The 17,188-nt window shown below is 32.9% G+C and overlaps 1 protein-coding gene across 1 annotated transcript; it reads right to left on the reverse strand.

Annotated features, from left to right (window-relative positions):
- Positions 1-13,913: 13,913 nt before the first annotated feature.
- On the reverse strand, positions 13,914-15,954 carry LOC111380710. The gene is made up of 2 exons (XM_023004346.1): positions 15,781-15,954; positions 13,914-15,456 (listed from the first exon to the last, which is right to left on the reverse strand). Exon 2 carries the CDS (start codon positions 15,299-15,301, stop codon positions 14,207-14,209), a length of 1,095 nt encoding a protein of 364 aa, XP_022860114.1. The 5' UTR covers positions 15,302-15,456; positions 15,781-15,954; the 3' UTR covers positions 13,914-14,206.
- Between the last annotated feature and the right edge of the window lie 1,234 nt (positions 15,955-17,188).

Raw genomic sequence — 17,188 nt, forward strand, 5'->3', positions numbered from 1 at the left:
ATATTGGTGTGAACTCAATAATGTAAGAAGAACATAAGAATTTACATAATTCCATGTCATAGTGGCAAATCTACATTCACGATAGAAGAGAGATTGTATTGTATTCACTTATATTTGAAGTTTACAATGATACACATATATAATCACATTACATAAAGATTGCCTTATTAAGGATAAGACAATCAATGAAAGAAAAATAAATCATGAAAATATTTCAATTGTGGTCAACCAAATCACCCACAATATATTCCCCAACATTACCAAATACAAATCACTCTATAATATGTTCTTCAATATTATCAAATATTCTCAAATATCTTCAAATATCTCTCTTCTCCAACACTCATCTTCAGGTTGGTGTGAAAATATAGCTAGAGCCCAACTTGGACTATATCTCATGAAATTTGACAGTAGGTAATTCTTTGATGAAAATATTAGTAAATTGTTGACTTCTACAAATGAAATATTGCAAATAACATTGGCTTGTACATGTTTTAGTATAAAATGACAACCAACTTCAATGTATTTTCTCATCTCATCAAAAACTGGATTGGAAGTAATATTAATAGCGACGTGCTATTTATATACAAATATCTATGTGGGTTCTGACGAGCCAAATCCCAAATCTTTCAGCAAAGAGTGAAGGCAAACAATTTCACTTGTAGTGGAAGCCATTGTTCGATATTCATCTTTAGAACTGAAGTAAGCAACAACATTCTGTTTTAGTCCTCTATCTCACTAAGTTGCCTTCACTAAAAGTGTAAAACTGTGTTGTAGATCATTTATCGATAATACATCCAGCCTAATCTACATCTTCATATGCAATATTAAAACTAAAACAATGACCATTCTTATGCATTAATATACCTCTTCCAAGTGACCCCTTGTGATAGTGCAAGATTCGATTGATGGAATCCATGTATAACTCGTGGCGAATGCATAATATTGCTGACTAGACTAATAACATATAATATGTCGAATTGAGTAATTGTAAGGTAAATTAGTCTGTCAACAAATCTTTGAAATTCGCTTACATCAGACATCGATTGATGGTGTTTTCTGTACAAATTTTCACATATTTTTTACTATCTTCATTTTCTTATCTTGTCTAAGACAAGTATTGGAAGTTTAGGAGAGTTGAATAGAGGTTGAGGGAAGTTGTGAGTTCAAAATTTATTCAAACAACTCCCTCAAATCTACTCTAAAGTCTATCAGTTGGGTCATCCCATATTGACGATCCATGACTCTTATTTTTCAACATCTGCGAGTCGTGTATCATGCACTTGACCCGTAATAACAAATATCGCACTTTAGACCATTCTTAAGATCTATCTCAGAAAAATTTATACAATAAATAGATTATTCGACCAACAAGTACATATTAGAATTCACGGCACTATAAACATGTTATGAATATATAGTAGCTCTATTAAAAGAACGTTATATCTCAATATACCTCAAAGTAATTTTCCAACACTAATTCAATTATTTCCTATCCCATCTCTTGAATATTTATGGAATATACTTGAACTTCAAACTATATCCTCATATTTACATTGTTTTTCAAACCTTATATAATTAACTCAATTGCCCCATCGGTGAATACAAATAGAAATATTGGTCAAAATAAACTTTCTTTTCTACCCGAATTCTTCAACTTTATATCAGTTGTTTTCCTAGACATGCCCCCTGAAACGGAATCAATTATAGTTATTGGTAACATGTTAAATAGAAACACTGAAATAAAATCTCGAGAAATGGTCAAAAGTTATAATGGCACATATGTGAGGTTATATAAATCTCAATGTCTCACAAAATGAGGAAGTATGGATCTATTCACTCATTCACACGTGGTATTAATATGCACTACAATATTTTCTCTCCCTCTTAAGATGTATGTCATATTCTTTAAAAATAAATAAAATTGTACATATCCTAATTCAACTATTCCTAGTACCTTACTTGAGTTCTCCTTATATTCGTTCATCTATGCAATCTCAAAATGAAAACTCGATTTGACTAATAAACATGTTTACTAGATGACATTACCCATTTGATTACTTATATAATCTCATCTTGATGTTTTATTAGGGTGATCGGATCACGTATACAACATAATCATTCGGTCTCATCTCATCATATTCTAAAATCGTCTTGGGCAATTGCTTGTGTGAATGAGAAAAGCTTGACATGTTCAACATATTTTTATATGTGCATGTAAATTATTATCTAATAATCACAATAATTTAATAAAATTATGAAACCAAAATTGTTCATCTCTGGGCATTCAAAATTCAATCAAGAGTTTTTAGATACACAAAATATCATAATCTATGCATTTCTAGATATCCAACATCACCAACAAGTATATCTCTAGATATCTTTAGAATATCACGATTCCCATTTATACAGAATGGTAAAGAGGCCCTTATTTATCAATATTTTCTTTTGGTCAATTGTTGAATAAAATCAACTGATAACCCTATTTCGGTCTGGTCGAGTATGGAATGAACTTATAAACATGGAATCGACTCGATCATCAGATTATAAGTTCATAACCCTAGCCCATTCCCGATTTGAATTATCCGGAGAATGCCTTATGTATATATCAAAAAGATGGCCAATCAAACCTATTTCTCGATTCAATAGAAGCTCAAAGAGGTGAATAGGGTCCCAAATAACGAGGGATATGTAAAAAGCAGGTCCGATCACGCCTATTCCTAATCAATCATTTGCGCAGATATGACGTGCAGAAACTTTCAATGCTAATCTTTATAACAAAAATACTATCGAGTGTTTGGTGCCATCATGATTTTTGAGATCTTCAAGATATGTGATGGTTGCATAATTATCATAAATTTCATATTCTCAATTAGTATTATTAAATGCTCAATACATCTATATCAAACAATTTCTTGTTTTGCCAAAATATTTACTACAAGATTTGCTTCTTGTTACTATATATAGCAAGAGTGCACAAGTCTAATAATTATTTGAGCTCATTTAGGTCTCTCCCTTCGTCAACATTTTGTATATCATTTTTTTTTAGTTATACGTTATTCCCTCTACAACAAATGGAATACTAGATAGCAACCATCAGGTGTCACAATATCATTTCTAATGATGACATTGATACATATTGACTAGATCCATATCATGACAAATGTTAGGACAAGTATACATCATAGCATACCTCAAACTCCTAACCATACTAGAATATGATTCTATGAATATTTGTATTATGAAGTCATTGGAAATATATGAAGACTCATTATCGTCTTTAAATATATGAGAACCAATAGAGCATTCTCCAACTAGAAACATTCTAATGTCTTTATAATACAGAAATCTTGTAACAAAGTAAAAAGGTTAGAATAGTCTTTTTAACATAAATTAAATAATTTGCTAAATCTAAGTCTTTCGTCTCAAAGATTGATGAAAACCATTCCAAAAATGACCTTAATATAATACAAGCTGTGACTTATATATATAAACCTGCAAGTCGATTCATGTAGATCTCATTAATCAATTCTACTTTTAAAACAAATAAAATATAGTCTCTAAATTTATTTGAAGTACTTTTAAAACAAATAAAATATAGTCTCTAAATTTATTTGAAGTAACTCTAATTTTAAACTCACTAGCTTAGGTGTACGTAAGTGCATCTAAGAAAAAACTTATCTCACTTAATAACTTGGGGTATAACCTTTTCTTAAAAAAATATTAAATATGAGCATTATCTATCATAAACTCATTAGTCTTCCACTTAGATTTCAATAACTTGAATATTCGAAAATAACTTAATGCCTTAGAACTTTCACCACATTCCAGATTTGACTAAATTCTCTATTCGCTTTAAACTTCACTCACTTTCCTCAATTTTTCATCTTTGTACTCAAATAAGTAAAATGTTTTCTAAACTAAGAATATACTATATTCTGTATATTGTCTAAAACTACTTGTATCAGGCTTTCGAATAATGAGTCAGAGAGTGGAAAGATGTTAACTTGGACATTTATGTTGTAATTCAGATGGTGATGATGAGGTTAACTTGGACATTTCAATCTCTAATTCTATGGAAAATTTTTATTGTTCAGAGAATCAATATTTAAATACTATATATTTTAGCTTGTAAATGCTATGATCTTTTTCTTATATGGATTTCAATGAAATTTATAAATTGCAAAAATTATTTATTTTCAAAATAATTAGTAGACAAGCATGATTTTTATATCAAGTCAGCTTTTTTAAATAAGCAATTCTTTCAAAATTTAAATTCAGTTAAATCTTTTCATTAGCATATTATAACAATATTAAATATTTCAGAAAATGTAAAATTAATTTTAAAACCACGAAAAATTATCAGGTGATTACTTTGCTCCGCACTGATGTGAATATGTTTAACAATGTATGAACACATTATAAAAAGGTCTTTGGAATCCACTTTCATACTCACATAAGCTTTGGACATTTTACCAAGGTGCTTAGCCCTTTAGTGGGAACACTACGCGTATGAAAAGAATTTCAAATTGCAGTTGCTAGATTATGAGTAGTCTTGCTATGTACATTGAAATTAATCGATACATGTGTACAATTTTTGGGTGTGATTTTTTAATATATTATAGTTTATTTAGTATACAATATAAAGACTTCAGTTATTGTAGTATAAGATGATTGTTTTACTCAGATTTTTATTGATACTGCCAATCAAAATATTTATCCTTTTCAGGAGCTTTATTAGAATCAAGTATAAACGATTTTATGATTTTCATTATTTATGATTTTGACAGTGAATATCAGACTTTAGAATTGCTAAATGTTATAATAGTATATAAATCAAATTTTTTAATAAATATGTATAAACTAGAAATGTATAATTATTTGTGAACTCTCTGCTCACTTGGTCACGTACTCATAATTATTGTTTATGAATTGATCACAAGATAATGAGAATAATAAAATAAATAAGAACAAGATAAGAATATCATGATTTGTGAAAATTCAAGGTGGGAAAAAACCACAAGCAGAAGAGAAAAATTCACTACAATCAATAATAATTATATTTACAAAATCAAGATCTCAATATTCACAATTAAAATCTAAACTCTCTAGCTCTCAAGATGTTATTGAATGTAATGGAAATAATACAAGTCATGACTTATATATAGAAACTCTAGAAATCAAGTTGTAGATAAATAGGAGTCTAAAAAGAGTCAAAATACGAAATGGACCTAGGCCAAATAACCCTATCGCTCGAGTTATGGGCTAGTACTAGACAGATGACAGCTCCACCACTTGAACATTAGGTGAGCGACAAGTCTCGGAAAAAATATGCAGGCATCGCTTGAGTGGCCAGCTCGTGAAAAATGAAACGACTTTTCTTCTCGATCCATAATTTTGATCTCTTCAAGCTGTAGTAGTAGTTTCAGTCCAAAAAGTCTTAAGCAATCCAGAATTTGAAAGCATACGACAAACACTTTTCATCAAAGTTTTACTCATTCGTTCTGCTACACCATTCTGTTGAAGAGTTTCAAGCACTGTCAAGTGTCTCAAGATGCCTTCAGCTTTGTAGAAACTATTGAATTCATCTTAACAAAATTTCAACTCATTATCTATGCGTAGACGTTTTACCTGATTTCCAATCTTCTTTTTTCATAAATATTTTACACTCCTTAAAGGTTCCAAATACATCACTATTCTGTTTTAAGAAGAATACTCAAAGTTTCCTGAAAAAGTTATCAATCACTATCAACAACTAATAAGCACCTCTTTTTGAAGGTAACATGGTCAGTCCCCAAAGATCTGAATGGATATATTCAAGTGTTCCCTTCATGTTGTGTCTTTCTTTAGAGAATCTGACTCTTTTCAATTTCTCAAAGACACAATACTCACAAACTTCATCTTAGTGGTCTTTTGTACATCAAGAAGCCCACTTCCACTCAGCTCTGTCATATCTGCCTCACTTATATGCCCAAGTCACATTTGCTAAAGTTTTGTAACTTCCTTTTCAATCAAAGAAGAAGCAGAAACTGTCGCATCCCATGAAATTGTGGAACCCTACAAAATGTATAATTGTGTTAAGTTTTTTAGTCCCTTCATGACAACAAGAGTGCACTGATTCACCTTCACCGGTGTATTTATGACCCTTTGATTCAAGTATACTCAAAGATATGAGATTTCACTTCAATTCTAGAATGTGCCTTACTTCTGGAAGTGTTCTAATATCATCATAGAATATTATGATTTTGACTATACTAAATTCGACAACTTCGCAAGGCATGATGTTTTCCATAATCATTATACCTCTCGAACCTCTTTCTTATATTGTAAACCAGTCTTGGTTGGGACACATATGAAAGTATATTATGAATCAAGGACCCATTCCTCACAAGGTTTAGAACCCATGTCAAAAATTACAAGAAGCTCTCATTCACTTTACTCATCTCTGCAACATTAGCCTCCGCTGTGTTAACATGTTGATTTTCTTTATCAATAGCATTAGCAGCTTTACTTCTATTTTTCAATGGAGAGCGATTCACTCTGATATGCCCATTCTTCTTATAGTAATGACATACTTTCTCTGTATGTCTGGATTTTGATCTATCCCTTATATTCCTACTAAGATTCCTATTTTGATTTCTCACACGAACAACCAAGCCTTCAGCCTCACACCCAGATCCACTTGCAAGATACCTCATCTTCTCATTCGACAATAGAACATCATATACATCATCCATAGTGAGAGTATCCTGATCATAGAGAATAATATCTCTAAAGTCACATATGATACAACAGTAAACACAACATTAATGCCAAGTCCTCATCACCATATTTAACCTCCAATGTCGGTCACAATTTCTTTTAAAATAATTAAGTGATCATCCAATGGTTTATCTTTTGACATCTGGTGAGAATACAAGCAATATTTCAAGTATAACTTGCTAATCAAACTCTTTGTCATACAAATTTGCTCAAACTTCAACCACAACACATCAAACATCCTGAAGAATTTGATTTTATAGAAGTAGATGACTTTGAAACTGGACTTCAAGATCACTATACTGCCTTTTATCCTGTGTCCAATTTAAAGTTATCTTATCAAAGCCAAGTAAGACTTTCTCTAAATTTATTTGCGCAAGAACTGCTCGTATCGTCACTTGCCACAAAGTAGATCTCGTATTTCAATCTAATAATGAAATATCATATTTCATTGTTGTTAGCGGAATAATCACCTTGCTAAGTTTTATCAAAATCCTCACGAGGTAAACCATGAACCATAGCAAGGTTAAAATTTGGATGTGACTCGAATTCTTTGTTGAAAATAATTGAGAGTTCTAATTAAAGCACACATTAAAAGAAATTCTATTTGAAATACTTTTGGAATCCTATTCGAGAATTTATTTGGCAAATTCTAGTTGAAATTCTATTTAGAAGCCCAATTGGGAGTTGAAATTTGTATTGAAATTGAAGCGATCAAGATAAGAAAACTTTTGGGCATCTACTTCATCTACAACTCTACTCCTAGGTCTTTAATTATTCCATATATATAATTGGCTTTTCATTATGATTTAGTAAGAAGTTAGAAACATTGTAAACACATGATCTATGTATTCTTTCTCCATATTATAATAATATCTACATTCTCTGCATATTATTTTATTCTTGTGTTTTTGTAATCAATTACTTCATATTGTGGCTTATTCTCTTATTTTCTCCAATATTTTGGTATTGAATTAATCCGATATCTTCTGCTTTTCATAACAAACTAGTATCATAGCTATTCCACTTTCAATAAAGTGGTTTCAAATCTGGTTTAGATTCTAACAATTGGTATCAAAGTTATTGGTGTTGAAATTCTTGGGAAGATCGAGATTTTGATCAAGTTAATATCTTAACTTGATCTTTCTGATGGCAATAATGAAATATGACATTCCACTATTGGATCACAATACAAGATTCTTTTTGTGGCAGGTGAAGATGCAAGCATTACTTGCCCGAATGGATTTGGACAATGCTTTGTTGGGATTTGACAAGAAGTCCACAATTTGGACTATAGAAGAGAAACAACGGAGGGATCAAAAGCCCCTATCTCAAATACATCTTCATCTTTCAAATAATATTCTTCAAGACGTTTTGAAGGATAAATCAACTGATGTATTATGGTTAAAATTGAAGTAATTGTGCATGACAAAGAGTCTTACTAGCAAATTGCATTTAATTCAATTTTTGTATTCTCATTATATAACAGAAGGTACATCTCTTGAGGATCACCTAACTGCTTTTTAAGAAATCGTCGCTGATTTGGAGAATTTGGAAGTCAAATATAATGAATATGAACTGGGATTGATTTTGTTGTATTCATTGCCCGCCTCGTACATGTCTTTTAGAGACAAGATACTATATAATCGTGATACTCTTACCATCGAAGAACTCTATGATGCTCTATACTCAAAGGAGAAGACGAGGCATCTTGTAGCATCAGGGGATCATGGAGATGGTCTCATTGTTCATAGTGGTCATTCGAGGGGCAAGTCAAAATCTAACTTCAAATTTTGTAATTATTGCAAGAAAAAATGGCACTTGGTAAACGATTGTTATAAATTACAGAATAAATCAAAGTCGATTGAAAAACAACAATTAAAAACCTTAGGAGAAACAAGTATTGCAGAATATTCTAACAGTGATAGATTTACTTATTTCTGACCACAACTCCAAACCTGATGAAGCTTGGATTTTGGATATAGTTTGCACTTTTCACACGTCACCCAATCAAGAATTGTTTTCAACATATGAAAAAGATATAAAATGTACTGTGATGACCGATAATAATAAACTTGTCGTATAGCTGGTATTGGTCGTGTCAGAATAAAGATGTTTGATGTGACAGCTAGAACACTTGATGTAGTGAGACTTTTTCCAGATATGAAGAGAAATCATATCTCCTTAAGTATTCTTAATTCAAAATGGTACAAGTACAACATTGAAAATGGTGTCCTCAAAGTTATCGAAAGAGCCCGTGTTGTGCTAATAGGACATAGAAAATCCAATTTATACATCTTCCAGAATGATACAGAATTTTCAAGTAATCAACATATTTGAAGAACTCGGGTGAATTTAGAGTTTGCTTCTGTTCTATTAGAGTCTAATATGGGATCTTCTTATAAGAATACATCTCAGTTGAATTTTGAAAATATGGATAAATCCATCTTAGCAACCATTATGAAATTGTCATTGTATTAAATTGTTAGAAATAGACCAATTTTGGCCATAAGATTCCACATAGATACAATTCTATTGATTTTGTTGATGGGTTGAATGCGGTTAAGGGTGTTGATTCTAGTCAAGATCCTTCTTTTGATGCATTCAGCTGTGATTTTGTTACAAGGATTGTTTCGCCCCTGTTTGGTGGTTAATAGATCACTTTTGCCACTAGTTGGTGTAGCGAAGGTGGAGAAGATCGTTTATATTTTTCATTGAAGAGTTTAAGTTTATTCCTTGCAGTGAAAATTGTCTTCAGGTGGAGAATTTTTTTAATTTTTGTTCATTATAGTAGAATTCGTGTTAAGGTAGAGATTGTAAGAATTTAGGTGTGATTGAAAATTCTTCATTGGAGATAACTGAGAGTTCTAATTAATGTGTACATTAAAAGAAATTCTATTTGGAATGCTTTTGGAATTCTATTCGAAATCTATTTGGCAAATTCTTGTTGAATTTCTATTTGAAAGCCTTATTGAGAGTTGAATTTCATGTTGGACTTTAAGAGATCAATATAATGAAACTTTTGGCATTTTGTTTCATCTATAACTCTACTTTTAGGGCTTGAATTATTCCCTATATAAAGTTGGCCCTTCATTATGACTTAATAAGAAGTTAGAAATATTAGAAATATATGATCTTTGTATTCTTTCTCCATATTATAATAAAATATACATTCTATGCAAATTATTTTATTCTTGTATTCTTGTGGTTCATTACTTCGTATTATAGCTTAATCTCTTATTTTCTCCAATAATTTGGTATTGGATTAATCCTTTATCTTTCGATTATCATAACAAACTGGTATCAAAGCTATTCCACTTTTAATAAGGTGGTTTCAAATCTGGTCCGAATTATAACAATTTTGTTACACTTTTTCTTCATCTTGTAGTAGTTGAGTTGAGTAGCTTTGAAGCTTATTAATTTTTTGAGTTGAGCCATGTGACATAATCACATGAATTGGTTGTTTGATCATGTTGTCATCAACTTCTGGGGACAAGTAATCATTTTGATTAAAACTCAAGGAAAACCCAAGGCCACGAGCAAAAGCCATTCACAAAGTCAAATAAACTTGAGGCCCTGATGGCATGCATTGGAAGAAAGAACGGATAAAATTGAAGAAGAAAAAAGAAGTTAAAAATTTTGCTAATCAAGGTCCACTTCTACTGAGTAATGCATGGCAAACGTACACTATCAAATTGACTGCAATCTTTTTTTCAACTTTGAAGATCCCACCAAAGTATTTTCTACTGCAATCTATAGACGCCCTGAGTCCTATTAAATATATTAGTTTTATCTAAGGGTGGATTAATCATTTATTTATCTCTTTGTAAGGCTATTTAAACCTTTATTTTCTGTATTTTCAATTAATTCATCAATCAAGAAACCCTAGCCTCCTTTCACTTTTCTCTCCATGTTTTGTATTACTAATTTAACATGATATCAGAGCCACCATCTCATAGAATTTATTGATCTACTAGAAGAAAGTTATAAGAATGGTTATCGCTTTATTGCCGAGTAATTGCTTGGCTGCCTTTTTTTCCCCTATGTCTAAGGAATACATGCATGCATACATTTGTGTGTATGTGCATTTTACGGGGAGTGAATCACTGGCTCTTTGGATTTTATTTTAATTGGGTTATGATTTGTTGTCTTGCTATTGGTGTTATATATTTGTTCAACATTAATAAAAACCGGCGTGTGGAATGGAAAAAGGAATTGGAAGCCTTCTCTTTGGACCATGCGACCACACGGAAAGAGTCCATGCGGTCGCATGGTTTGGTGCCGAAAATCTCACGGGCATGATCACTTGAACCATGCGGTCACATGGTTGGTTTTGGTGACCGTTGTGGCCATTTTTCAGTTTGAATTATGGCAGCTTTTGAGATGTTTTTAGCAACCTTTCAACATGATTTTGGCACCAATTCGTGGCATTGATTATGGCCTATAGGCCATGGGTGATCAATGGAAAATATGAAAAATCGTATTACAGACACCTGAGAAATATTATTCTCTCATTCCACAAAACGAAAGTTGAAATCCTTTCTTCTTCCATATTCAAACCCCCTAGTGTTCTTCAAGTTTTGGAGAATCACGCATGTGCTTAAGCGTTCGATTCTTTACAAGGCTTGTTATAATCCTACAAACCGTTTGCCGCGTGACCCTTTAAGCACCAAATTATATTCGAGAGGGGGCAAATACAGTTTGAGGATAGCGATTACGCGTTCGAGCCTTCATATTCATTTTGATCTTCATCTTGTCTATTTCATCTTCTTGATATTATGGTTTTGGTTTATTCTCCATTTTCCTTGGTGATGCAAATATTTCCAACAATTGGGTATTGTTTAATTCTTGCAATGGTGAAAGCTCTAGGTCGGAGTTTATTTGTATGATTTGATGACAATGAGTTTTTCGGGAGATTGTTGAAGTTGGAGATTAAGTCAATGAGAAAGAGTTGGCTTGGATTTTTGTGTGCATTTTGGAGACAAGCAAGCACAATATTTTTGGCTTACGCTGATTCTTATTTGATTTTGATTTGGTAGTCATCTATTTATTTCCCAATGATGATTCTCTTCAGTTTATTATTGTGCAATTAAATGGGAAGAACTATTTTTACTAGAGTTATGTGATGAAAATTTTTTTGAAGGGCAAAAAGACACGTGGTTATGTTTCTGTCACCTCTATTAAACCAAAATATGATAAGGTTGTCAATTATGTGGAGTTGGTAAATAATTGGAAATCTAATGATTCAGAGATTATTACTTGAATTAATAATTCTGTTGTATAGTGGATAGGCACACAATTGGCTAAGTATGATACTGTCAAGGAAGTTTGGGAACATTTGGCTGGATTTACACACAATCTAATTTTGCAAAATAATATTAATTAGAGACAGATATTCACTCTCTTCAACAGAAAAGTATGAGATGACAGTTTTACTCTTATTTTTAGTATACTACAATTTATTCAGTGTACAAAATAAAGGTTTGGACTTATGGTATTACGATATGATACTTTTATTCAGATTTTTATTAATACTACTATTCAGAATCTTTACGCTTTACAGGTGCTTTATTAGAATCAAGCATAAATGATTTTACGATTTTCATTATTTACAATTTTGAAAGTGATTAATTAGATTTTAGAATTGCGAAATGTTATAATAATATATAAATCATTTTTTTTAAAATATGTGTTAACTAGAAAAGTATAATTTTTTGCGAACTCTGTGCTGACTTAGTTACATACATATTTTTCACACTTTTTCTTCATCATGTAGTAGTTGAGTTGAGTAGTTTTGGAACTTATTAATTTTTCGAGTTGACCCATGTGACATAATCAGATTGCATGAATTGGTTGTTTGATCATGTTGTCATTAACATCTAGGGACAAGTAATCATGTTGATTAAAACTTGAAAAATACCCCCAAGGCCTCAAGCAGCCATTTACAAACTTAAATAAACTTGATGCTCTGAGTGCTCGATAAGAAGGAATGGACAATATTGAAGAAGATAAAAGAAGTTAATATTTTTGTTTATTAAGTGTCCACTTTTACTGAGTAATAATGCATAGAAAACATACACTATCAAACTAACTAAAATCATTTCCGTCCTTGAAGATCCCACCAAAGTGCCTTCTACTTCTCATAGGCCATGACATTATCAGCCTGTTTGGGAGTGATTTTTTGGCCCAAAAATTGATTTTTTAACCGTTATTTCACTATTCCAGTCGTCAACAAGCTCTATATATACCAATAACATCTTTAAATTTTAGACAATAAAATATCCTATTTAGGGGGTAAATGAATTATAATTAAGAAAGAAAAAATAGGATTTTGGGATAAGAAATAAAACAAACTAAACAAAAAACCACGGAAACCTTTCACAGGTCACATCTCTCGAGTTATCTGTTCTGCAATTTGACTTTCTCACTAACTGTGAGGTTCTTGAATATATAATGCTATTTTACATGCTACACTTGCACCCGTCATAAAATATCACTTGGCATGTATTCAAGATACTCTATATATATATATATTTCAGCTTTTTCTGCATATTAAGGGTCTGAATAATGTAACCATCTATAGATAAAAAGAGCAGCAAAACCCACAAAACCTCAATAATTTTACCAAAATCAACCCATAAATGATGCAGTTCAAGATTCCCGTGTTAAATAAAATATAAAATCAATCATATCTAAGTATTAGATTAATTAATGAAAGAGCGTAAATGTAGATCGTGTAAAAAGACATCTTGATGCCAATCTATTGATCTGCTCCTCGTTACAGCAGCAATGTTTAGGTATGTACCGAAGGAAGCAGTTGAAGAATCACCTGTCAAGCGTATCCTGCGAAAACGAGGACCTATCTTGAAACTTCTTTGCAGAATTACGTTTAAATTCACTATATATCTGACAGTACCAACAATTTTCTTGAAGAAGTCTGATGGTGGAAAGAAATTTTTCCATTAGACTGCCTCAAGGAAATTCTCTTTGATAGACTTCCAATACCATTACTTAAAAACGTTAAAAAGTAATTGAAGCCCGCCCAAAGTTAAAATAAATACATTCTGATGGTTTTTAGAGATGCCAGCCAGACGAGATAATCCTGATGAATATCATCGTGGAAGAAAATTATACATGAGCTGCTCAACAAGATCTATACCAGAAAAAATAAGATTTATTAACAAATAAAAGGTAAATTAGATAACAAGATACATTATCAAAAGAAAGCCACTGAACTATATCTCGTCGCTACAATCTTACTAGTATCCATATCCTTTTACTTTATAAGGGAAGACGTCCCACTTAAGAAATAATCAACTTTGTGATGTATATACAACCTAATCAACTTCTCCAAAAATTTTCGTAGCTTTAAACCACGTAGTGATAGTGTAAACTCTGTCAAAAGGACCGTTAGAAGAGCTTCTAGCATCACAACAAGTATCACAGACTATTCCGCCATGTAATATTCTGATGCACACAAGGAAACCTTCTCAAGCTGTACTGGCCAATCTTCTCCGAGTATCCTGGGATTCGACTCCATCGCAACTTGAAAATCCGGCATTGACACAGTAAACGATCTATTTGGCTTCTTTACATATGTGGAACCCATCTTATTTATCACAGATACATCCTGATGGTTAACGTTATTGAGCAGCTGGTGTTCAGACCTCGAAGCAGCTAAATCCAGACAGGGTTTTATTAATCCCTTCAAAAACACATCCAGTCCATTGTTTAACAAGCCTGCGCAATCTTTTGAAACATTCAAACCCTCCGTCTTCAACTTCTGTTCCAACCTCTTCCTCAAAGAACTCGTACTCGGCAACTCCCCTGTTGTAAAGCAGGTCTCAGAAGGTGGTGATTCATTGAGCAATACCTTTCTTGTACCTCCTGCATTAAGAGAGATGCCGAGAGGAGCTCTAAGAGGGCTTTTACTATAAGTTTCGGGGCTTCCTGCAGATTGTTCCACCTCTTCACCATCTTCCACAGACGTAACCTCAACCGGAGGACGGCTACCCAAAGATAGCAACTCAGTAGCACTCTGCTGCTCTTGAAGCTTCGGCATTGTATCTTCACACACCACATTGTGGGTCTTCCCATGTGGCCCGAGAGGGCTTGGTCTGTCCTTGAACTTGCGATCTCGAGGGGTCGGAGTTCTCCCCTTCCTAGGAGATTGAGGAAACGTGTCTCTACAGATCGATTGAAGACTACTTCTTTGATACCCGTTCAGCACTTTAACACTCAGTGGAGCTTGAGCTTTGCCGCTTTTAGGTGGAGGTGTCTTGGCAACACTTGCATTCTTGATAATTGCTCGAATAAGTCCATTATGAAGAGAAATGTTTTCTCTCCCCAACAACCCAGTACAGAGCTTATCAAACTCTCTTTTGCTAAGCCTGAGACTTAAAAACATATTCAACAGATTGAAATATTTCTCCGCCTTCTGCCGACCAAGTCTCCTCTCAATCTGAAGTCTCAACTTTGAAGTATCTACTCGGAGACAATGCCCATCTACAGGCATTTCCGGTGCAGAATTCATTGATACCATAAAAAATTCAAAGTAATTTGGGAAAACAAGAAAAACCACAAACTCGATTTTCGTTTGCTCGATTTAAAACCCTAATTCTTGTCCATTTCCATCTGAAAGTCAACTCGATGAGCACAGTCAATAATGCCTGCTGATACACAGTGGATAACTAAATTCTGCGAAAAATAGCAAACACGTATACAAATCAAGCTCAGAAACAATTTAAATTACTTAATTTACAGGAAAGATTCCAGATTCCATACATCAGAGACAAGAAATTTAGCACACTGTCAGCTTAAATTAGCGAAATTACAATAAAAATTACCCTAAAAACCTTCAAGAATTATAAAAAAAACGCCCAGAAGATAAATTTATTGAATTTCAAGCGAATTTTCAGCTTATCATCAAACCTTTTTCTAAAATCTCAATCAAGAAACAAGAAAACCCATTAAAACAAACTAAATAAAACAGTAACAAAGAAAGAAAATAAAAACACCGACCTCATTCAATTAAGCAAACCAGGTTTGAATATCGAAGGAATTGAATTAACTTTTACAAATCGTCAACCTTTGGAGAGCAGAAGCGATCGAAGTTCGGGGTTGTTAGAGAGAGAAAGTAGGAGTGAGAAATTGCTTAGGGCATGTTTGGAAGGTTCTTCTCAAGTCATAGATTAGTCAAAAGGCACGTGCGTAAATTTATAAGTGTGGGAATCCGCAGTGACAACTGACTAGTGGCAAAATTTTGTGACGCTCAACTTATGTTTTTGTGTACGAGGGGAAAGGTTTTGTTTGGCTTTCTAGTCATTATGACTTGTCCGGAGTAACTACTAAGTACCACCGCTTTGAAAATCGGCTCGAGTCGGCCATCCAACTAAGAAATAGAGATATTTGCTCATTTCGACCATGAAGTATGAAGTATCAACAATTTTTGCACTTCTTCGTCGGAATATGCTCGATGGAGCATCCCCTAGATGAGTTTGATTAAATCTTTTTATTTTTTTTATTTAAACCTCCAAATTTTATAGATCAGCCCTCACGTATGGTGGAGGAATACCATGAATACAACTTCACATCACAATTTGACAAACTCAATGACAAAACTATTAATAACTTCGTACATATGGAAAATGATTTCCATTTGATATAATCAAGTTGGTGACTACCCCTGGAAGATTTGTCATATCATGAAAGACTTTCGTGTTTCCACTTCCACCTATTTTAGATAGTGCGTCTATAACTTGGTTTGCTTCCCGAACATTACTATGCGATTTTCGAATATGAATTCCCAAAACTCGTAATGCGATGCAATCAGACAAAGATAGCCTAGTTACCTTAGCTACATTAGCACATAGTACACCCATCATCACTTCACTAAAGCCCAAATCTGATCACAATTAATAGCCTAGAAAATCAGAAAAGGAGAAAAGCCAATAGTCATGCCTACTTGGGACGTCTTTGATGCCTTAGAGAACCAAAAGTTCATTCTTTGTCTCCAACCCATCGATGTAATGTGAGAGATGCCTATGGCCGTTGATATCTGTACCACCACAACATTTAACCTCAAGTCAGACTCCACTACCTCTACCAGGTTTGATAGCAGTCCTATACTAGACCAATTATCTTACCGTAAGTTAACATCTCCGCTTTTGATTTGCCACACCGAATTTTCAATTACCATAGGTATCAAATTTGCTATGCTCTTCTAGAATGGTGAATTCGAAGCTGATATCTGAATCTCATTGTATGATTTGTAAGGGAAATATTTTGCTTTTAGGAACTCCTGTTGTAGAGAATTTGAGAAACAAAATTTCCAAGCAAGTCTTGTTTTAAGAGCTACTTGTACTTCTGCTAAGTCTCGGATGCCTAAGCTTCCTTATGATAAACGTTTGGTAATATTTCCAAAGCTCAC

The sequence above is a fragment of the Olea europaea genome, unplaced genomic scaffold (assembly GCF_002742605.1).
Source record: "Olea europaea var. sylvestris unplaced genomic scaffold, O_europaea_v1 scaffold2190, whole genome shotgun sequence".
Taxonomy (NCBI): domain Eukaryota; kingdom Viridiplantae; phylum Streptophyta; class Magnoliopsida; order Lamiales; family Oleaceae; genus Olea; species Olea europaea.